General features: G+C 27.5%; 1 protein-coding gene across 2 annotated transcripts; it reads left to right on the top strand.

The window, feature by feature from the left end:
- The first annotated feature begins 514 nt into the window (after window positions 1–514).
- Window positions 515–22398, top strand: LOC107449917 (negative cofactor 2 alpha). 2 transcript variants are annotated; one of them, XR_011636354.1, is made up of 7 exons: window positions 515–656; window positions 5158–5230; window positions 6910–7003; window positions 10120–10263; window positions 12312–12426; window positions 15334–15592; window positions 16362–22195. XR_011636354.1 is itself a non-coding variant. In XM_043049315.2 (7 exons), exons 1-7 carry the CDS (start codon window positions 615–617, stop codon window positions 22230–22232), a joined length of 657 nt encoding a protein of 218 aa, XP_042905249.1. In that variant the 5' UTR covers window positions 515–614; the 3' UTR covers window positions 22233–22398. The 2 variants fall into 2 exon arrangements, 1 of the variants encoding a protein (XP_042905249.1); XM_043049315.2 differs by having other exon boundaries at window positions 15334–15437; window positions 22148–22398.
- Window positions 22399–25195: the final 2797 nt, after the last annotated feature.

Below are 25195 nucleotides of genomic sequence, written 5' to 3'. Positions count from 1 at the left end.
TTCAAAGCATATTAACACGCTTTTACACACATATCAGGTTTCAATCACTTGTTTCTGCTTGATTCAATTTCGCGCACACTGTGGTAAAATCGGAAGCTTACTCAGATTCAAACAAATTTAAACTAACAAAAAGTTAGTAGGTTTTCTTCAAAGCATGTAATCAATATAGCAGCAGACAGATGAGAATTGGTAATTGCTTATACTCCTGTACATTTTTTTTGCTAATTGTGTTGATGTCACTAATAAGGTTTGAGTATAAAAGCAATGTGACACGTAACACAGCCCTCTAACAACTCAAAAGTGAAACAGTGAGCGCGCGCGGCACTTTCACCTCCTAATATATGCGTATTTTATTAATTAATCGAGTCACTGCATTTAATTTAATTGTTTTAACATAGTGATTATTATGGAATGAAGCTTTTAATTGAGATACATTTTATTTAAATATGTGTCTTTAATTTAGCATTCAGTACTTTTTAACGTGATTGATGTGTATAAAAGGATGGCGGAATATACAACGGAAATAAGTGTATAAAAGTGGATTAAGTCATTATAAAAACAAGCTACATTTGTGTTAAATAGCAACGTTTTGAGCCGATTAATTGGTGAAAATTATGCCTAGTAAAAAGAAGAAATATAATGCAAGATTTCCACCTGTAAGTAAAAAATAAACGTATTGTTTACTTTTCTTAATGATATTCTAATGTTTATTTTGCAAGTTATTTTTTTTTCGTATTATTTACCAGTAAAAAGTGTTTAGTATTTAATATAAAGGTGATTATTAGAATTATTTATCGAAGTGTTGGCTGATTTATTTATTAAAAAAATTATAACCCTAATCTCTTTCAAAGGTATTTGTTTTTATTCCACGTTGTAGTAAATTTTATTTTTTAATTCATTTTCGACATTGATTTTTCTTGTTGTTCATTGTATTTATCGAGAATCTACTATCTATTAATTATACTATTTAGTAATAAAGATTTTTATTTAAATGGAATATTAAGAGTCACGTTTATTGTTAGTTTTAAGATTTCGCAACACTGTATTGCTTATTTTACATACAACGATGTCTATGTATTATAACTGTTTAGTTTGAAGTTTATATTAAGGAATGAATTGCATAAACATAATACAATATTTAATTTTTTTTAATCCTTCATTCTTGATACCTAAAGAGAAGGGGGGCTTAAAAATTTTATTGTGTTTTTTGCTATAGTTTTAATGTAGGAGTTTTACCAACTTGCCTTTTTTTTTTTTAACTTATAAAAATTATTGTGATAATCAACTTTGCCATTGACTTTATACTTATTATTTCAATGTTTTTATCTTTATTTACAGTACTTTAGATTCACCATTACTTCTGAAATAAATGGCTAATAACAGTATACATTTCATATTTGACTTATCAAACATCACTAGTGAAAAAAAGTTGCCATTGTATTTGAAAAAATGGGGACATTTCTGTATTGGTATTTATTCGCTCGAACTACAATCACCAAGACAGGGGAAATTTGTGCATTGTGATCTGCAGCAGAATAGTCGCCAAGTCTTACCTACTTCCAGGCAGCAGCCCACACGAAAGTGAAAAAAAAACAAAAAAAACCCATCAAATAAGGGGACATGTTCAAAGGGTATAACTCGTAGCCCCCCTCCCTTGGGCAAACTTCTACATGTCTATTTCAAAACATTGCATGTTTAAAATCTTAGCGAGTATTAAGATTCACGTATATATTGTTTACTTTATGGTTTTGCAACAATTTATTGCTTATTTTTACTTACAACGACGCTTATTTATTATAGCAGCTTAGCCTAAAGTTTATATTAGGAGTGAATTACATAATAGCAATATAATCTTAAAACTTTTTAATCGTTTATTTTTGATACTTAGAAGAGATAGAGATGGGGGCTTAAGTATTATATTTATATGAATTATTTGCGGTAGTGGGGATCTTTCCGTATCGCGATCTGCCAAACCAACTGCAATCGTCAAGGAGCCAAATTGATTTTAAAAGGAAGAATTTTTTTAAAAAATAGCATGTAGATGTTTACCTGGGGGAAGCTACGAGTTATACCTTTAGGGTTGGTCCCTTTCTGTGACGAGTTTTTTAGTTTCACGATTATTCTGTCGCAGATCACAATACGGAAATCTCTTTACAATGGGATTTTTTAATGTAAGAGTTTTACTGATTTTTTTGTGTATTTATTTTCATAATTATATACTATTGGCCTAAATATTTTGGTAATTATTTAAGCCTTTCAAAAATTAAATAGTACCTAAATCAGTGTTTTCACTACCGCGCGAGAATGCGAGAATCTTGCATTAAAAAATTATTACCACGAGAAATTCGCTCATTCTATAAATCAATTTCAAAATTCGCGAATTTCTCGCATTTTGAAAAAAGTTTCGAATAATGCCATTTAGATTAAAGTCTGTTTCACTTTTCTTCCTGGATCTTTCATTATTTTCAACATCTGCCCTGTTATCTAGCTTCCCTATTTACCAGTATTGTTCAGAACCTTTTCGAACAACAGAACACAACCCCTCCGAACCACGGAATCTCTTTCAGAACACATTTCTCTGCAACCACGTGTTTACCGTAGGTTTATTATAAGACGTTCAAATTTTTTATGCACTAATGTAAGATGGACTAATACCTAGTAAAGGCAAAATCTTCTATGAGGATGCACCAAAAATATTCAATGCTTTAAAAATTAGAAGACATTAAAAATGTATTATAATTAAAGAATTTTTTTTTCTTCAAGAGATTGTCTTTTTAGTTTTTAAAAATATCACTTAACTTTTTGAAATCTAACCCTGTTTTTGAGAAAGGGTGAGAAATCCTAACCCATTTTTTTTTCTATGATGAAAACACTGTTAAATATTATATAATTGGGTTATTTTATAATAAAACTCCTAGTTTTTGATTAAAATTTAAAGCATCAGATATTAAAATTATTAAACTTATAATTATTTTTATTGAGGTATTTACTTTTATTTGCTTTTTAAATTTATTTTTATGACTGGTTGTTATTAGTTGGTTGTTATTTTCTTTTTCATTAAAATAATATTTAAATAAGAAAGGTCATTATTTTTGCTTCAGTTGTTGAATCTTAATATTGCTATTTGTTCTCAGATACAGCGTAAAATTTTTTATACTACAAAGCAATTTTTTTTAAAAATTAATCTATTATCGCCAAAAGATTTTGCAAGGTTTTTTGCTGAAAAAAGTAGACCTTCTACAGGGTATGTGATTTTGTAACTTTCCACCATCTATACATTTGCATATTGTGAATTTCACCTACTTACTAATACACTCATTTATTCTTAATTAAATTTTAATAACCCCTTTATTCTCTAATTTATTAGATTTTCCATGCTAAAATTATTGCAATTTCATGTGATTAAAAATCTTGCGTAGTAAAGAATAAATTTCTTTTTTTCTGTTGGTTCCCTTTTTTAAACAGCTAATTCTAATTATGAAATGTGTAATAGCATATTTGCCAACTCTCCTGTTTTTTAGGGAAACAATTTAAAAAAAAAAAAAGATTGTGATAATATATGCACTGATGGCAAAAATACTTCTCTTATTCCTCAACAGATGGTGCTAATGCCATCACTGCAGTATGTGGAGTGTTAATTGCTTAACTCAAGCTGTCATGGCTCAGGGGATAGAGCGTTCACCTTCCAATGAAGTTAACCCAGGTTCAAATCCCAACAATGACCAGTCAATATGCATTCCGCATCCGGCTTGCATCGACCTCATTGTTGAAGTGAAATATCCTCTGTGGTAGACGGATCACAGTTTAGGCCCCTTGTTGTCTAGCAAACCGTGGAAGGTTTTTGTGGTTTTCCTCTCCATGTAACTTAAATGCGTATTAGCTCCATCAAAAAGGCCTCCACAAAGACAAGTTTCTCCCAATACTTGGTCCAGGAGTTCTCTTGTCTTCTAGATTCGGTTTAAAATTACAAGGCTACGAAGTTGAACATTAGTAGTCTTAAACCCAAAATTGGGATGGTTTGTAAAATCACTATTATTTTATTTCTCCAATCAGGGGTCTGTCCAGGCCGAATTTACTACCGTTTAGCGGTACCTTCACAAATTCAATTTTAGGTAAAACGGTAGTTTCACAAATTCAACTTTAGGAAAAATGGTAGTTTCACAAAATACTTTTTCTTAACATTTTATTTTTGTATTCATTAAGAAACGATAAATCTATATTTCAACCATGTTTTTGTATGAATTTTTAATATAATTTTTAATTTTTCACAAATTATGTCTAAATTTTCACAAAATAGGTACCTTTCACAAAAACCTAGACAGACCCCTGCCAATGTTGGCTGGTATGTAATAGCGACAATATAGCTTTACTTTGTGCGAAATCATCTTGTAAATTGATATTTAAAATTAAGTAAAAAGTTAAGATATTAAATGAGTTCTTGCTCAGATTGCAAAGCTATCTGAAAGTATTTCATACACAGCTTTGTAGACCATTGAGCAGGGAGGAAGGTCCCCTATCCTATTTAAATGATTAAGAGTTAAATCAAATGTTAACATTCAGAACATATCAGAGTTTTTATGTTCATTCTTGTAACTAATATTATCATCATAAATTTTCTGTCTCGTGAAAGATTAGATTTTATGATGCCCTTAAGTTTCTGGTAAGCGTAGATTTTGTGACTCGGTGCCCTAGTAATTTTTTATCCCTCTCTCTTTTTCTTCTTCATGAGACTAGATTTTATGCATGATTTGATGTCTATCGGGAGAACTTCTTCCAAATTAAAAGTTGGCTACTACTGAGTAAATGAGAGTAAAGCCATTTGTAATGATGAAGAATTAAATAAACAATATAACCAATGTAAAATCACTAACTTTATTCAAAGTTAAGTATCTTCGTTACCACAACAACTGCGAACATGCTGTTCCAATGTCTGGAGGTGTTTTCGTGATAGCCGAACAGTAAATTTGAGTTGATCATACCTCTTGTGCAATTTATTAATTTTTATATTTAATTAAATTAAATTTCTGATGTTTTAGGATGGATATTAAATAAATAAAAACAAAACAATTTTATGAGGTATATATATTTAAATTATACTGTGTAAAAAAACATTTAATCATTATTAAAATTTACTTAAGTGTTGTGTTTGTTTTGTAGGCTCGCATCAAAAAGATAATGCAAACAGATGAAGATATAGGAAAAGTTGCTGCTCCTGTCCCTGTGATCATTTGTATCCTTATTGTGTTCGATTATGGGATATATTTTTTTATTTTATTTGTGTAAGGTATTTTACTAAAAATTCCTTAAGAATTCTCTTATGGATAACAGGGATGAGATTCTTCCGCGGATTCGCGGATTTCCGCTTTTTTTAAGATTTTTCCATTTTTCCCGCTAATTTCCGCTGAAATTTTTTTTGCCCAAGTTAAAATGTTTTATGAGGAATTTATTTTTCCGCGGAGGGAAATTGTTGAAGTCCCTTTTCCTCCCTCTGAAGTTTCTCTAAAAATCATTTCCTTGGGATAAAACTGGTTGACCTTTATACAGGGATGAGATTTTTTTTGTCTCTCGAATTTCAGCCTTTTTATCAAAAACTCCGATTCTCTAAAAGTTTCGTTTTTTTAAAATAAATATCCCGTTTTTTTAAAATTCAGTCATTGAAGTAAAATAATTATATTTATTTACGATTTTCAAAGATAAACAGAAAATTCAATCTACGCCCTAGCTGCTAACCCTTCCGCATTTTTACTTATTTTAGCTATTTTCTCCGATTTCACGCACAGAAAATAAGATTTTCCGTATTTTTTATCCGTCGGCTGGATAGCTCGTATTTTCGTAATTCAGATCTCGATTTTTATTCACGCGATTTTAATATCAATCATCGATTTTCGTATTTACCTGATTTAAAAGTTGCACATTGCGATTCTTATTTACGCTATTTAAATATCGTATATTATGATTCTTATTTACGACATTTAAAAATCCAATATCGTGTTTTGTATTTATGCATTTTTAAAATCTCGATTTTATTATCAAATCTCGATTTTCGTATTTACCTGATTTAAAAGTTGAACGTTGCGATTCTTATTCAGGCGATTTAAATATTGTACAGTGCGATTCTTACTTACGAGATTTAAAAAATCAATATCGCGATTTGTATTTACGAGCTTTTAAAGCCCTATGTAGCAATTCGTATTCACGTGAGCTTAAAATCCAATATCGTGATTCGTTTTTGTGGTTGTAATATCGCGCGATTTAAAAATTATGCATCGTGATCAAAAAATTAAAAAATCATGATTTGTATTTTCGCATTTTTTAAATTCGATGTAGAGTTTCATATTTACGTGATTTAAAAGTCTCATATCGGGATTTATATTCACATGGTTTACAAGTTTAAAAATCGCACTTTTTTGTCAAATTTTTGTTTATATATATATATATATATATTTTTTTTTCCTTTTTTTTCTTTTCTTTTTTTTGTTTTTTGGATTTCCTCTTTTTTACTTTCTGACTACTCTCATCCCTGGGATAAGAATTTACTGTTAGCCTTCTTACAAATTTTTTTTTACTTAAAATGTACTGTTTTGTGGCATTCAGTTCTTGCACGTGAATCTGCTGTCGTACACATATTTTACCTGTACATGGTACTTAGATTAGGATCTAAATGCAATTTGCTCCTGTTTTTTTTGCCTTTTTTGTTTTTACGTGAAATTTTTTATTTTTTGTAGCCTATCAAAAGAAAGTTGTTCATCCTTAATATAAGTGCATTGTTCTTAAAAATTCCTTTTCTTCTTGTAAAACTTATTCATTTCAATTGTTCTACTTTTGTAATAGATATAATTAATTATTTTTGTGATAAGTATTGAACTGAAGTTATTACAAGTTGGTGTATATCTCCTTAACTTAATATAGCTCGAGCTTTAGAGCTTTTTGTTGAATCATTGGTTACAAAGACAAGTCTTATAACTAAAAGTCGTAACGCCAAAACATTAACCTCATCTCATCTGTAAGTGTCTGGATTAACATTAATGTACCATATATTGCATGTTTATTACATTAACTTGTTTTAGTTTATGATGATTATGTTACAAGCTCTATTTATGCAAGGAGATTGTAATACAAACAAAAAATTGCTGAAACTTATTAGAACAAAATGTTTTTTTTCTCCTAGTTGTGCAATTTACTTGTTAAAACATTTCATCAGTTATCTTTTTTGTGATTTATTCTTTTGACAGTTTTCCTGAATGCAGTTGAAGTTTAATAAAAATTAAAGATCGTCTTCATTTAGACCTTTAACTGGACTAATTAAATGAAGTTTAACTGAAATTTTCTTTTTAGATCTATGATAATTGAATATGTTAATGTTCTGATTATCAATTATAATTTGGAAATGGTATGCATGTGAATTTCTGTATGTTAAAGAATTACTAAATTACTCTACGCATTATATTATATAAACTCTAATATTTATAAATGTATGAATTCAGAAACATCCGAAATTTTTTTCTTTTTGCATTTGCAACAAAGGAGTTGAGAAAAATGGAAATATAAGTTGGATACATATGAAAAGTTTAAAGCAAATTGTACTACTAAATAATCTTCTTAACTTTTGTACTTCTATATATTTTTCTTAATTATGCTTCTTAATTTATACATGTTGTATTAATTTAACTAACAGTCTCGATGGAAATATTACATTAAAGTAAATGATTTTACTTGGATTTCAAAAATAAACTTATGATAATTCCTAATTTTTGACAACATATTAAAATTAGAAATATAACAATAATATTTAAATAACACATTATATTAAAATATAATATATCAGAGTAGATAACTTTAATCAGAGGTGATTGTGGCTTAATGAAAATTACTTGAAATTTTAGACAGAAAAAAATTATATGTAGGAATTATTCTGAGTTAAGAGTAAATTATAAATTTTCGTTATAATTATAATGAGAAGAAATTGATTTTTTTAAAACCCCATTTTATGAAATTTTAATACTTACGTATTAAAATATAAATGTATAAAAATCGTCAAAATTGTAAGCCATATTATTATTATTTTTTTATTAAAAACTACATTTTATAACTAACTATTAAATTTGTTAGATACAGATTACTTGGACATGCAGATTTGTATCATTCTTGAAATAAAAATATCTTCATGAAAATGTTTTTAAATTATTATTTGCTTGAACATAGAATTTATATGTTTTGAATAAATAGGATACAAAATTTGAATTATAAGTAGGATACAAAACTTATTCTTTCTTTGCAATCAATAGAATTAGTTTGGTAAACTTTTAAAAGCGAGTTCATGAATACGAATCGAAATGATTGAATTTAAAATTGCTTGAATCCGAATCTCAATAATGGATTTTAAAAAGGTGTAAATACCAGTTGCAATGTGTAATTTTTAAACTGCATGAATAGGAATTGTAACGCTTGATTTTTTAAAAAATTGTGCGGTTTTTAATCGTAATTGGCGATTTTTAAATCTTGTGAATATGAAATTTAATGCATGACTTTTATTCATGCAATTTCAAAAGTCAATGTTATAGAAATCTTATGAATTTGAATCGTGATGTTAAACTTTGAAAACTTACTGATACATATAATGCTATTTAATTTTTAAATCTTGTGCATACTAATTGCAGTATAAGATTTTTAAACTGCGTGAATACAAATCATGATGTTTGATTTTGAAATCATGTGAATTTTAATTGCAATTTTCAAATCAAGGGGATACAAATCTTGGTATTTGATGAATCAGGACTTGCAAATAGTGATAATTTGCCAACTGTAATTTGTAAATCAGTTGAATATGGATAGTGAAAGCATGATTCAAAAAATTTGGGTTGTGAATTACATGAGTTGAAGATTCTATCAGTGATTTAAATTACTTTTAATATTATATCTGTTTCATAAACCGCTTTACAGAAATCACGATGTCAATTTTATTAGTTATTTTACAATTTTACTCATCGTTGGCATCAAGAAATCTGGTTTGTCAAATATGAGAAAAATCTCTACTGAGGCGAAAGCTGAATTTATGATTTTTCATAAAAAGGCAGGAATTATGCAAAAGCACCATCTAGTAAATTTTGAAATATTATCCACAAAATTTATGAATTTCTGCGGTTGTGTGTGAGTGCACAACATATTAACTCAGCCTTTGATCTTTTCTATTTTCTTCTGAATGCAATATGCTGACATTATCTATTCATATTTATTATTTATTTTTTTTCTTTTCAATAATTGTAGTAGAAAACTATTTTTGCCGTAATTCACAAAAAATTCACATTTTTATGTTTACAAAAATTCCCTTCGAGTTGTAACTGAAGGCATATTATTTAACATATATTTATAGATCTTTGTGTAAAGTCTGTTTAAGCAGTTCTGAATTTTTGAAAAATCCGTTTTTTTTTTTCAGAAAGAATTTTGTGAAGTGTCTGTTTTTAAGAATCTGAATTTTGTAAAAGGTCTATAAATGGATCTAATTTCTTCCTAAAGTGACCCCCTGTGAATCGAAATGTTTGCTATTCCAACTCTTTTGAATATTATATCAATTTTATCTGCATGCACAAGTTTAATCCATACCCTACATTGGCATTTATTATTGTAGATACTGGCAAGAAAAAAAACCTTGTAAAGCAGCGAAAACATAATAAGTCATAGATATATAATTCTTTTATTCATTTATCAGTTTTGCTGCATTTTTTTTTTACATTCCAAAATTTTAGTTAGAAAAGTCTGAACAATTAACTTACTAAAGATAAGTCTATCAGTTATTTTACTTTTCACTTAAGAAATTATTAATGAAATGGTTAGAAAAACATTTTTGTCTATTTTTTTTTTAAATACTGCCTTTTATGTATTTTTTTGTTATTAGTTAATCAATTATTTAATTATTATTTTGTTGTTAAATTAAGTCATCAATATTAAAATGTGCAAACAATTAGTCCTTTTTTTAAGCAAAAAATTTAGCACAAAATATTTTCAATGAACCCTTTTAATGAAATACCATGTCTCTAAAATTTTATCTTTTCTATTGTTTCATTGTAATTTTAAAATTCAAAATATTATTTGTGAAAAATAATATTTAATGAACTTTTTTAGGAAAGCATGTGTTTTAGCTGATAACAACTTCAAATTCTTAAGGGATTTAGTATCATCGGTTCCTGATGTTCAAGGGGAAGAAGAGCAAATGAATCCTTGCATTACAGATGACAATATTCTCTCTGGCAATGATCATGAAGTTCGGTAAGTGTTTATGTATGATACTGTTGTTAATATGTTGTTATACATTGTTTTTCTTTAGTCCATAGTTGTTGTATAATTGGAAATATATTTTATATATTGTAGAGTTCTGAACATATATTATATAACATATGGTGTTTATTGAATAAGCATTGTCTCCTTGAAGCTCTGTGATTTATCAGACATGCTATCAAAAGTTAAATTTGGAACAGAATGGGGCAGAAACAGAACAGTGCATTTTATGGATCTGGAAAAGTCAGGGAAGTTCGTAAAATTATCAATGTGTGGGAAAAGTAGCAACAATAACATTTCATGCTAATCTTGACCCACTATTGGCGATTTTGAGCTATTTCTTTAATCCAAAGCTTGATGTTGATATGTTAACTATAAATAGCAGCCCACCTGAGAATAGGCAGACAAAGGTTTCAAGTTACATCAAGTCTAAAGAACAGTTCTCAATTCCTGCCTATTTTTTTCCGCATGTAAAAAAAAAATGCATATCAAAAAGAAGAAAGCAAGTTTTTCACTGGTGAAAATATTTACCAATCTGATTCTCTTTTGCATGGCGTACAAATTTTTTGCATGGACTGAGAACTGCCTCTAAGTCTTGAGACGAGACATGATTGCATTCATTTTTATTGCTTGCTGATACTTCTGAATGAAAAAATAAATGACTAAGCTTGTAGCAATTTAAATATAAAAATAGATACTCTATTTTTATATTCATAATGCAATATGTTATTTTAGTGCTATGCAACGAGCACTAATTAGTGAACTAATCTAATCCCATTCATTGCATTCATTTTTATTGCTTGCTGATACTTCTGAATGAAAAAAAAAATGACTAAGCTTGTAGCAATTTAAATATAAAAATAGATACTCTATTTTTATATTCATAATGCAATATGTTATTTTAGTGCTATGCAACGAGCACTAATTAGTGAACTAATCTAATCCCGGCCGAGTGTTCAGTATGCTTGGCTTCGAAGCCAATGGTTGGGAGTTCGAATCCCGCTCAGGACATGGATGTTTCTCTTTATGTTGTTCTTTGTCGTGTGAATGTGGCCCACCCTATGAACATGGGCCTGTGGCAATGTGGCGTGGGTAATGCTGCTCTCCTCTGTGACTTAGGTTCTCGGGTACCCACCGGGTAAAATTAAAGGGCAGCATCTTCTGAGGAGAAAAACAAGTCTTCAGTGCTTGCTATTAAAAAATAAAATTACTGAACTGCTTTAAAATTTTCAACAGAGTTTAAATTTCTGTTGCTTATTTTATAAGATTTTGTGTGTGTTTTTCGTATTTAAGACAGGTAATGCTCTCTTTTTATTATATTTTCTGTGTTTTAAGATTTAAAAAGTTAAATTTAAAAATAATTTAAATATTTTTTTAATTACTTGTTTTAATCAAATAACTAAACAAAGTTTTATAGACTTATGATTAGTGACCACTGTGAATCCAAAAAATTATAAGCATTGTCTGTACACAGTTTCTGCCACCATAAACTAAAAGTTGGCTAAGTTATTTTGAAAAAAAAAAAAAATTCTGAATAATTTAAGCATGTTTGTAGATGTTTTTCTTATAAATGTTTATTTTAATTTAAACTCCTCAATGTTAACATTATATATAAGAACCAAGATTGAACTGCAACAAAGATTCAAAAGAAAATAAAGCTCATGTATGTGCAGGGCTGCCAACTTAGTATGCTTTTTTGGAAATGTTGTAGCGCAGACTAAATGTTGCAGCATATGATTCTTTGTTTTGTTAATTTTAATAAAGTTATTTTCCACATCTCTGCATGTAAATAATTTGAAAGTTTATATTAAACACCATTCTGTTCCAGCGGCGAAACTGTCAGAGGTAAATACTAACTTCATATTAGATTGTTATCTTGTATAAAGCATGATTTTTATATAAAATTATTCATTTGCTCGATTAAAAATTCAAAACATCATTTTTCCTAAGTGAAATTATAATTTTTTTTATATTTTCTTTAAAATTTGAACTTTTGTAAAAATTTTCTTTTTATTCAATTTTTTAAACATATTTTGTAGCTCAGTTAGGGGAAGACGACCGAAAGATAAAGGCACAAGTGAAGATAGTGCGGGACCCAGCCATTCTACTGCTGATGAGTCTGAAACGTGGAGTGCAGAAGAAGATGGAGAAGAGGTAGATTTGCATTTTATAATCCTAGTTACTAATATATTAACTTCATTTGACTCATAAAGTTTTTTTGTTACTAGAATTCTCACATAAAAATGCATGGAAAATAAAATCAAGTAAAATAATTTCTCGAATCACTATGTATGTATTGTGTTTCTCTCCAATAAATTTTATTGTTTAAAATTTTGTTAAAAAATACTGGACTTGGACATTAATAGGTTTAATAAATGCTATAACTGATTAACAAACTTAAAATTTTGTAACTTTTCTTTAATATGGGACCATTCTATGTCAGATCATTCAAATTGTGCATCTTAAATTTTGTAAAATTTAAGGAAACTCTAGAAGAGTGTTCTACCTTATTAATACAGTTTAACCTTAATATAGTTTCACCTTATTACAGTTATATACCTTATTATACTGTTTAACCATTAATATTATGAATACAGGACATAGTGAACATTTTTAGTAGTCATTTTCATGTTTAGTTAATGTTATTTTACATGCTTATAGTGATCAGTTTAAATATTAGTAATTTGTTTATAATGAGATCCATCAAATTACCCTTTATCTGATATTTAAATTAATGTTAAAAGATGTTCAGTTTATGTGAAAAGTACAAAATATATAATCATGACTTTTTATTGAAAATGAAAGAATGCACTTTATAAAGGATTGTCTAAAGTGAGATATTTCGATGAAATGAATAACCCTAGTGGTTTCAAAAACAGGCACATAGATCGAATTGGTTGCAGAGGAATTCCTATTTTTAAATTCAACTTGCTTCAAAAATAACAGTCTAAAATATTCCAAAAACTGATGAAAATTGAAAAAGAATAACATCTAAGAAACTTGTTATGGGGTGAGAACCACTTTTGTTTTATGGAAAGTATTTTTTAATGTTTTCTAACATTTTGATTAGAAATTTAGTTTTTGGAGGAGATTTGCTATAAATAAACTAGATTGTAAAATGACTTTTTATGCTTAGTTACTAATTCTAAAGCAAAACATGCAATAACTATTTCCAATAATATTGCAATATGCTAAATTAGTATTTAAGTATTTTTTCAAAGATTCTAGATATAGTGAACCGTAGTGGACGTGTTGCTGGTTCCAATGATGGTTCACTACAGCAGGGATTGTATTATTGTAATTATTACAAGTATTAGATTCTTCTTGTATGCCTAAATTTAGTTCTTATTAATTTTATATTCATAATCAGTGTAATAACACGAACCAAGTTTGCATAGTTAAGCAGTCTGTATAAAACATTTCCCTTGCCATGAATTTTTTTTGTTTGGATTCTTGTAATTTTATTAAAATGTTGCATATTCAATGTTGCCTCAACAGTTTTGACATATAAAATCAGGGGTCTGTCCAGGCCAAATTTACTACCGTTTAGCGGTACCTTCACAAATTCAACTTTAGAAAAAGCGGTAGTTTCGCAAATTCAATTTTAGGAAAAACAATTTTTCACAAAATACTTTTTCTTAAAATTTTATTTTTGTATCCCTTAAGAAACGATACATCCATATTTTTCTGTTGATTTTTTTAATATAATTTTAAATTTTTCACAAATGATGTCTAAATTTTCACAAAATAAGTACCCCTCAGAAAAACCTAGACAGACCCCTGAAAATATACTGAAGAGGGTCTTGCCAAGAAAACCTTTCAAATGGCTGGAAGCATTTTGAATTGTGAAATTCTTATTTATGTAGTTCTGGTTGAAATACGAATTAAAAAAGCTAAAAAAATAATTCTTAATGTAGGGATGATATTAAATGTTTTTTTGTTTTGTTATGTTGTCCTTTCTATTATAGAATTTCCCTATATATTAGATCTGTTATAATAATTTTTTAATTTTTATAAAATTTAAAATTTTTCTAAGTTGGTAAAATTTGGAGTACATACAAATGACAATAAGAGTTATTTAAAAACAAATACATTATTAAAACTACTTAATTTTTTTTTTTTACTTGTGATTTATGCACTTGAAGTCTGCAAATATGACATACGTTTAAGGTGGTATTGCCCTGTGGTAGCATTTGTTCTTGTCAGCGATAAAAAAAAATTTCAAATATCCAATTATTTGAAGCTCTTTATTAAAGAATTTTGTGCATTTGAGAAAAAATAAGCATTAAAAAGCTGCATGTATAATAACATTTTGGACTGAATTTGCACTGTGCAAAATTTTTTTTTTTGCCATAACATTTTTGTCTTGAAAGGGTCTAACACAGGGCTTGATCTAGATGGATTTAAATTCCTATCGATCCTTTGAAAAAGATCAAAAATTAAATTCTTCACAAAAATCTTAACCCGAAAAAAAATATCCATTATAAAAGTTTAAATTTCAGCATGTAAAAGCCTTTATTTTGTAAAATGATTGATTTTTATATTTTTATTTCAGTTGTCAAAAATTTTTTAAATATTTAAAAAAAAAGATTATTAATTTATATTTTGATTTCTGTACAAATAATGATTAAATCATTTTTATATACAGAAATCTGATTGCCAAAATATTTTTGCTTAAAGTTTGTTTTCCTTTTAGATTTTACTTTTTTAGACTTGCTAAAACAAAACAAATTTGTTGTTTATCATTGGATTTGATGAATATTACATTATATTTTGAATAAAATGAAATATTTTTTTTAAAAAATACTATAAATAGCTTGCTTCTAATATTAAAAAATTTTATTTCTTATTTATATGTACTTTTTTCTAATGATCACAATTGCTAAAAGTCAAATATTTCATTCCACAACATTACATACTCCTTTTCAACAAACTAGTTAATGCAATGCAAAGTGCACATGAAACTGATTTTGCGAACTCGATTGTGTAATTAATATAAATTTATTTATCATTATTATTTCTGCATTTATTTGTGTATTAATATCTGTTTTCTTTGTTTAGGATACTGACTGCAGTACAGATTCTGCTCCATCTCATTCTGTTATTTCTTCACTGCCATCAGCACCCATTCCTCCTTTACCTTGTAATGTCGCTTTTGCAGCAAGGTAAAGTATAATTTCGGATTCAAGTATTAATGTAATTAGGAAATATTTTGTGAAAAATTTCATATTTGTATATATTTTGACATCCGTGGTAACTTTTTATACTAAATTCTTGTTTTTATAACAAATGTTGCACCGAGTGTTTTAGTTTTTCTTAGGTGTGAAGAATATAATTAACCAGCCCAGAAATGCCCNGATTATTAATTTATATTTTGATTTCTGTACAAATAATGATTAAATCATTTTTATATACAGAAATCTGATTGTCAAAATATTTTTGCTTAAAGTTTGTTTTCCTTCTAGATTTTACTTTTTTAGACTTGCTAAAACAAAACAAATTTGTTGTTTATTATTGGATTTGATGAATATTACATTATATTTTGAATAAAATGAAATATTTTTTTTAAAAAATACTATAAATAGCTTGCTTCTAATATTAAAAAATTTTATTTCTTATTTATATGTACTTTTTTCTAATGATCACAATTGCTAAAAGTCAAATATTTCATTCCACAACATTACATACTCCTTTTCAACAAACTAGTTAATGCAATGCAAAGTGCACATGAAACTGATTTTGCGAACTCGATTGTGTAATTAATATAAATTTATTTATCATTATTATTTCTGCATTTATTTGTGTATTAATATCTGTTTTCTTTGTTTAGGATACTGACTGCAGTACAGATTCTGCTCCATCTCATTCTGTTATTTCTTCACTGCCATCAGCACCCATTCCTCCTTTACCTTGTAATGTCGCTTTTGCAGCAAGGTAAAGTATAATTTCGGATTCAAGTATTAATGTAATTAGGAAATATTTTGTGAAAAATTTCATATTTGTATATATTTTGACATCCGTGGTAACTTTTTATACTAAATTCTTGTTTTTATAACAAATGTTGCACCGAGTGTTTTAGTTTTTCTTAGATGTGAAGAATATAATTAACCAGCCCAAAAATGCCCAAGGTGCGTTTTTAAAAAGTACTTAAAAGTGCCCATTTTTGATTTTCAATTTTTAAAAGCCCTTAAAGGTGCTCTTTTCATTGGGTGTTTTTAAAAGGTCCTTAATAATGTTCCCTTTTCCGAAACGAGATATTTTTTTATCATGTTTGTTTTTGTCACAAATTAAAAGCATTGTTTTCATTCAATGTTCAAAAGCATTCACAAACATAATAATAATATTATCAGGATATGCAGACCAATAAAAATTTTTTTCTTCCTATTATTGAAAGTTCATATGTATGGATTTTTTAATGGATCTTAGAAACTTCTATATTGTTACTTTCCAAAACGTACGTGTTTAATTCTTTGTATATATCCTAATTATATTTGGGGTGATTTCCATATCGTTATCTGTCTTAGAATAATCTCCAAGTCTTGCCAACTTCCGAGCAGCGACCTACAAGAAACTAAAAAAAAAAAAACCTCACAGAAACTCGAATCATGGCTACCACCAGGCAAACATCTACATATTTTTTAGTTTTTTTAAAAATATTTACAAGTTTAAAATCTATTTGTCACCTTGGCAATTTTAGTTGGTGAGATCATGATACGGAAGTATCTCTTTATATATTTTTAAAAAAAATAAGGAGTTAAAGAATATTTTTTGAATGCTTGAAAAGTGCTTAAGAGGTTCATATTTTTTGTTCAAAAATTTGGCTTGCACCCTGTTGCATTTTTAATGGTTTTGGTAAAAGTGAATATGGATAAAATCTACTTGATAAGAATACTCAAGGCATAAAATGCAGCCTATCCTTTCTTTTTATTTATTTCATATTCTTGTAAATCATTGATTATATAAAACCTATTGTCAAGCCCTAAGTAATAATGCTCTAAAATTCCTAACAAAATAAATTATTGCCAAACAGAATATATTCTGAATAAGCAACTTAATTTTTTCAGCGATAATATTACAAGGGGGATATTCTCAGGGGAATGTATTCAGTGGGAATTTTTCTAAATTGCATTTTATGAAATTTTTAAAGGTAGACATTCGAATTACTGGTGAAATTGCTGTCTATTTATCAGTTTAAAGTAAAAATATTTTTAGAGCACTGCTCTTAAATGATATAGTAAATTGTGATTTTAAATTTATTAAAATTTTTAACTCCTTCTGAAGCTCAAAGTTTTTTTTTTTAAATATCAAAATGTAGAATTTCTTGAATATCATTCAAATGTGAGAAGCTTCTATAATCAAGTTCCATTCATGATGCGTAGCATTTTTAAAAAGTGCTTATTTTCCATTTTTGTTTTTTAAAAGCCGTCAAAGGTGCTTTTTTCATTGGGTATTTTTAAAAGGTGCTTGATTTTTCCTTTTCAAAAATGAGATTCTTTCCTTTACCGTGTCGATTTTCGACGCTTATTATGCAAAAGCATGCTTTTCACATTGTTCTACTCAACTTTTTCACACTTCATTGAACCACAACCCATTTCTGCTTTCCTTTGGTACATAGCGTATGAAAGAGACAATCATTTTACATGTTTGATGAAATACTTGCGAGCCAACATGTGCGTCTACTGCGCTGAGTTCAGTGAGATTCTAGCTCTCTCATGTGTAACTCTGCTGCATTTTGCAAGATATTCTCAATTTCAGGCTTCATTTTTCACCCCCCGCCCATTATCCGAACTGAAAAATCACTCTATTTTTTATGGTGGCTAATATAATCAAGAAAAGAGTTCTTTGTCAGAAACTAGTTATTTTATCTTGATCCTATAAAGTCTTTGAAAATTATTCCGCATTTTGTTAATGTATATAGTGCTTAAAATATTTTTTGAGTGCTTAAAAAGTACTTAAAAGGTGCTTATCTTTTGTTGAGAGATTTAGCCACGCACCCTGCTATTATATTAATCAAGATTTTGCCAACTTAATCCTTTGTGTGTGTGTCACTTAGAATATCAGGATAAAGCCTTCTATTTTGATCCATTTGTTGTACCAGCCATAAGCAGAAGGTAAACTTATTAAACAGCAGGAAGTTTTCACTTTTTAACAAATGCCTTAAATTTTATCTAAAGCAGATTTCATCACTCAATTTTTTTATAGTTATTAATTCTGTGATAAAGTTATAATGATGTGGGAAATACAATAATTAAAAAATACTTGGTAAAAAATACTTGGTATAGTAAATATAAGAAGTAGATGATTAAAATATTATTAAATGTGATTATATCCAGAAAATATTAGCTAATGGCTTTTGATATCTCAGTTATATGACTGATATTAATTAAGTCTAGGTTGCTATTCCATACACACAATGTTATTTTAAAACCCATTAAAACTAAGTTATGACCAGAATTTAATTTCATTATTTTATATTTTGATTTCTATGAAAATCCTTTTACAAAAACATGCATTTACAATTTTTGTGTTTTTATTTGATAGCATTATGCTTCCATTTACAATCAGTCATTTGTGAGCTAAATTTTCTAAGAAATTATTTAAATGACTATTACTTTTGAATGTTAGTGTCTGTATTATGTTTGTTTGTGATTTTGATCTATAGTCATGGTGGGTATTCTAGCATTGAATTGAAAAATAACACTTTAAAACCTGAAATTTTGAGGGAAATTCATACTATTTCTGGAAATTCTTGGAGTATTGATGAAAAGCAGCATAATGATCGCATAAAATTTAATTGTTACTGTGCTTTAATCTTTCATTAAGCATTACAACTTTTTTTATACAATTAATCAGATCTTATGAAAACTTATTTGTTAATTCCATATGGAGGCGTATGTATGTAATGCATTAATAGCATTATGATAGATGTTGTAGTCGTGTAGAATTAGTCAATAAAAACAAAAAATTATTAATTAACAAATAAATATTAATACAGTTTTAAATATTGTAGTGTAAGAAATAATTAATTCTCAAAAATTTTAAAATATTAAGCGTCATTATTTGAAAAGAAGTTATTTTTTACAAATATATTTTATTTCTAATTTGTAATCATGTACAAGTTTCTTCTCAGAAATGGTATATCATTCAATATAATTAATTCATGATTTATCATGGTTGGTATCAAGATATTTAACGACATTAAACTCTAATAAATTTTCCTTCTATTCTTATAAGACATTTAAAAAGGATTTATTTATCAGTTCTCAAGATTTTCTCTTTCAATTTTTGAGCGACCTAGTAAGATGCAACACCAAGCCTGGCTCCCGTCTTAATCTAAAATAAAACTGTATTTAATAGTTCTTCGTTTTTTATGATTTAACAAGACTATAAAATACTCTCTAAATTTTAATATTTTGACTAAAATTGTATTATTAGTAATTGTATGTAGTATATATTAATAATTTTACAGGGTTCCCACGGTCCTTAAAAGTCCTTAAAAACTGCATAATTTTTATTTTGGAAAATAAGGGCCCTTAAAAGTACTTAATTTTGGTTCAAGGCTTTTAAAAGTCCTTAGTTTTTTAACATCACTATGGTTGACAGGAATAATTTTCCAGCTCAATTTTTTCAATTTCAATGAAATCATTTAAAATGGAATGCATATTAGTTTCATACATTAACTTTTACAATCTGAATGGCTTTAGCTTTTAAATATCTGAAAATGTTTTAAATATAACCCAACCTTGGTTTGCAAAAATTGCCTGGTACTTCTTTGGTGAGCCATGTTAAATTCAAACAATTATATCAGTGTTTACATTATAATAAAATTGTTTTTTTATGATTTTTTTATTTATTGATTTTTTTAGGACGGTAAATAATTTGCACTGTCACTGGAGACATGTATATTCAATGAACAATCATACTATTTTTAAAGTCCTTAATTTTTCAAAAAAAGTCCTTAAAAGTGCTTAATTTTTGCTTTGTTGAAAGAGTGGGAACTCTGTTAGTATTCTGTAGTAGGATATATTAATATTTATCGGTTCTAGAGATTAAATCTTTCTCTTAGAATCTTGACGTCCTAGTAAGATGCAACACCAAGTGGGGCTCCCATCACAATCTGAAATAAAACTGTATTTAATAATTCTTCGTTTTTATTGACGTAGCACAAATACAAATAATTCTAAATTTTTATATTATGACTGAAACTATACCAAATTAAATTTAGAAAATGCAGAATTTTTTTTAATTTGAAAATGGAAATCTCATTAATTGGCTTTTGTCCAAAAAGTGGTTAAAATGAATAGTTCAAAAATTAATATTTTGGTTACTTTTACCTTATTAATATCACATGAAAAGAAATTTCACTGTCGTAAGAAAATTAACATGCATTTAGTAGGCCAAAAATAATGCATTAAAGTATAGCATAGTATATTTATTTATTAGTTATTGTACTTAGTATTTATTAATATTCTGTTATTTGTTGGGATAATATTTTTATACTTTTGACATTATTAGTTTAACGTAGATAAAAAGTTATTTTTTGAACTCCCAGTTCGAGTTTAACAGAGTTAGTTTTGAACTTGTGTAAGGTTTTGCTTAGAAGGCAGGTAGTTATCTCGATTATCGAATGTACGTTACATTGTTTTTATAATGGCTTAGCAGAAAAAGAGAAAAAAAAACTTGTTTACATTCATTATTTATTGCAAAGATCTGCCTAGAAATTAAAAAAAAAGGTGGGGCGCTTTTTCAAAAACAAGGACCTCTTCTGTGTTGAAGAGCATTAATCTTGCTAAACATTTTAATTATATCTATCTAGATTAGTGCCCTTCAAAACGAAATCAAAAATACTGAAATATATATGAAAAATTAAAGTATTTTTGTGACTTAGCCTAAAAATAATTTCCATTGGTTATGGGAATCTGAAGTTCATGTTTTCTGCTACTATCTTTTTTCTTAAAATTAAAAAAAGAACATTTTTTCATTTTAAAAAAAGGGACTACATTTTTACAAAAAGGGTAAAGAAGATGCATTTACCTCTGTAAAAGGGCAAGCAGGGTGGGCTAAGTGAGAACACTGTGATAGATTAATGATGAAAAAAATTATCTTGTTTGCTTTTTATATTGTACATACATGGTGCACAGCGTTTTTAAAAAGTGCTTAAATGTGCTTATTTTCGATTTGCGTTTTTTAAAAGCCCTTAACGGTGCTTTTATCATTGGGTGTGCTTGATTTTTCCCTTTTCGAAAATGAGATTTTTTTCTTTATCGTGTCGGTTTTCGACACATATTATGCAAGAGCGTGCTTTTTACATTGTTCTATTCAGCGTTTTTACAATTCATTCAACCACAATCTATTTCAATGTACCGTCGGTCCATAGTGTATGAAATCTTCAATCATTTTACAAGTTTGAGGAAATACTTGCGAGTCTGCATGTGCGTATAGTGAGTTGGGTTCGGTGAGCAATTCTGTTGCATTTTGCCAGACATTCTCAAGTTTCATTTTCCACCCTCTGGAATCGAACCGAAAAATCTCTTGATCATTTTTTAATGGCTAATATAATCAAGAAAAGGGTACTTTATCAAAAACTAGTTATTTTATTATGATAATATAAAGTCTTTGAAAATTATTTTGCATTTTGTTAATGTATATAGACTTAAAAATGTTTTTTGAGTGCTTAAAAAGTACTTAAAAGGTGCTTGTTTTTTGTTCAAAGATTTGGCTACGCACCCTGAAGCTGGATTTACTGCTGTGAAAGGGCAAGGAGGGTGGGCTACCCTGCTGAAAATTCAAAGGGGAAAACACTGTTATTGATTAATGATTGAAAAAATTATTTTGCTTGTTTGCTTTTTATTTTATAATTTGTATATTTTTTCAGTGCGTCTCATCATTATGTTCCTCACCTGCAACCTGTCTCTAACAACAGTACATCCAACAATATTGATGATGATTATGACTCTTGACATTCTTGAGCAGATTATTTTTATTTCTCTCTCTCTCTAGTAGCATTTGTAGAACCAACAACACAACTGCTGCCAGTCTGCCAACTGATTGAACTGACTTTGTTAGATTGAATTTAAAAGACATTTACATGCATACAATATGCATCACCCATTGTTTTAAAAATAATTCATTGTTCATGCACATTTTTTTAAAAAAAATATATTGTTTTCTTCTTGGAGAACCACAAATTATGCCTGAGAAACTATTTCTGTAAATATTTTGTTTCGGGCTTTTGCTTTTTTTTTGTTTTGTAATTGTTTAGTTATTAATTTTTAACAATATAAGACAATCAGGTGAAATAATTATAAATCCTTGCATTTTTATGCTGAGAGATATTTTATAAGTTATGCATGTTCTCTGAAAATAAACTTTGTAAATTTTTTATAGCTAGTATGCAANCTTTATTTTTGTTTTGTAATTGTTTAGTTATTAATTTTTAACAATATAAGACAATCAGGTGAAATAATTATAAATCCTTGCATTTTTATGCTAGAGATATTTTATAAGCGATGATGCATGTTCTTAAATAAACTTAGTAAATTTTTATAGCTAGTATGCAATTAGATTTAAAACTGATTTTATTTTCATTTTTTTTTTTTTTTTTAAATAAAGCATTGGAAGTAATTTTGTTTTTGTTGACACATTTTCGAAAAAAATATGCTATGCATTTTTAAATGATGCATAACCAATAAATTATCAGTCAATTTTAAATGTAATGTAAATGCTATTACATTACATTTTCATAATATCTGGGGATAAAAACTTAGTATTTTAGGGATTTCCACTTTTTTTTTTTTATTTTTTTTAAATAATTCAAGACTGTGGGTTGAAAGAATGTTATAAAATTTAATAAGTTATAATAGGAGCAAATAAAAAATGCTTATCAGCTTTAAAAAATTAGATACTCATTTAAGCAAAATATTTTTTTTCTTAGTTAAATGATAATTAAATTTTAAAAATTGAATGATTTAAAAAAAAAAAAAGCTGAAACTTTAATCGGGGAGAAGCTCATATTGATAATTTAGGTTTCATTTACATATATGTGTTGAAAGAGCAAACTAATGATAGGATATTTTGCTAAATAAAGTAAAGTTGTTTATAATTTTGTAATAGTTTTTAGTAAATCTATTTATTTTTCTGTTTTTAACCAGACTTAATACACTATTTTTTTAGATTGATTTTTGTTTTTAATATATTGTACGATCTCAATTTTATAACACTCTTTGAACTGTATTAAAACATCATAGTCATTATAGTGGAGGCATAGAAAAGTCAGAGATCTGCTGTAATAAATATGCATCTGATTTTTTTGTGTTTATACATTCAAAAACTTCAAACACATCTTCTATTTACTTTTAAAATTTCAGTCTTTAGAACTTTTTCAGCTCTTACCCTGTATATATCCTTAAAATTATTTCATCAAAGAAGTAAAACTATTGAAAGGTCACTTAACTATTCATTAGGCTTTTTTCTGTGATATAATTGGCCTTTTTTATTTTGCATCATTAAAGTTGCCATTATCGTTTGCTCAATATGTTTTCACATTGATTTTTTTCTAGCGTTATCTTTTTCGTTGCAACTGTATTGCAACATCAACTAGTTTTTGTTTTCTTATTACAATGTTAGAGCGCACTTGCCTTGATTTAAGTATTATGTTGTACTTAAAACAGTTTAGTTATTTCTTTCCTTGTTATTCTAAAATATATTGAAGTAATCATGTAAGATTTATATGGAAACACTTTCAAAAACACATTTTGCATAATATTGTTCTTTTATGTATAATTAAAATATATTTATATTTGTGCTAGAAATATGTGTGATTCCTTGCACTATTGCATATGTGTAATCTATTTAAATTTTTTTTGTTGCACTTTTGATTATATAAGCACCTTTTATATTTATTAATGAGGTATGATTAAAGTGAGCATTAGTTGTCAAAGTAGTTTTTTAAACTAAAATAAATTAAGTTGGATACTGATGATTGTCTGAGGCAATCTCTTTTGTATGTCTTCAGACTAATTTTCTTGTGAAATATATTTTAGAACCTTAAAATTATTTTAAAAAGAATAATAAAACTTCTTAATTCTATTCGTTACGAAACCCAGCTCTTTGCTTGCTTATTCAGAATGCTATGTTATTTTCGTGACATTATTTTTGCAAATTTTAAAATTAATTTGTTAAAATTTAACACAATAGCATTCTCGCTTTTATACTTATGGATATATCGATAAGCATCTTTTTAAGATATATTTTTGGATATATTGGTTGGCTTCATTTTATTTACATATTGGCAATTTTAAACTAAAAATTTATTGTAAAAGTAACTATGTTTAAAAAAATGTTTGTTCAAAATAAGATGTTTTTACTTATAATTTTTTTTTTTTTAAATATAAATAATTTTTAATACCGAGAATTTACAAATTCTTTTTTTTCCCTTCTATATTCTCAAATATTTGTATATAAATTTATCCAAAAATTTTTCAATTAAAACAGATATCCAAAATAAATTACTAAAATCGTTATACTGTTGTTGATGGCAGTGTTTATACCATTACATAATGTATATTAGGTAATATTAAACTTACTATTAGAAGTTTTATTTGTATATCGAGGCAACTCCACTTTTGGGGTTAGCCTCACTTTCAACTCTTATATGTTTTAAAACTAGCCCACCTCCAGTTTTATTTCTGCTGCCTTTAAATATTTAAGCTAATTGTACATTTTAAAGTTGATTCAATTTTTTTTCTCCATCAGTCTGGCATATATTGTTTAATATTAAAACTCTGCTTAAATTTAAGTACTCAAACTTCAGCGTTTGTTACTGAACTTGTGTTTAGAGCTGGGAAAAATACCTTAAGGCTGAACACAACCACCTCTTTTAAGCTTGAAGTTTGTAGTTACAAATGTTATCTGACATAGCATT

The sequence above is a fragment of the Parasteatoda tepidariorum genome, chromosome 3 (assembly GCF_043381705.1).
Source record: "Parasteatoda tepidariorum isolate YZ-2023 chromosome 3, CAS_Ptep_4.0, whole genome shotgun sequence".
Taxonomy (NCBI): domain Eukaryota; kingdom Metazoa; phylum Arthropoda; class Arachnida; order Araneae; family Theridiidae; genus Parasteatoda; species Parasteatoda tepidariorum.
The sequence above is the reverse complement of the archived record's forward strand: the minus strand, read 5'-3'. Positions and strand labels throughout refer to the sequence as shown.

What these genes read in the sequence shown, in the direction of transcription:
- LOC107449917 (XM_043049315.2), top strand. Translation starts at nt 615, where the DNA reads ATGCCTAGTAAAAAGAAGAAATATAATGCAAGATTTCCACCT. An exon ending in TCCTGTCCCTGTGATCATTT is followed by an intron (nt 5,231 to 6,909) that starts GTATCCTTATTG and finishes AACTTAATATAG; the next exon opens with CTCGAGCTTTAGAGCTTTTT. An exon ending in CAGAAGAAGATGGAGAAGAG is followed by an intron (nt 12,427 to 15,333) that starts GTAGATTTGCAT and finishes TTCTTTGTTTAG; the next exon opens with GATACTGACTGCAGTACAGA.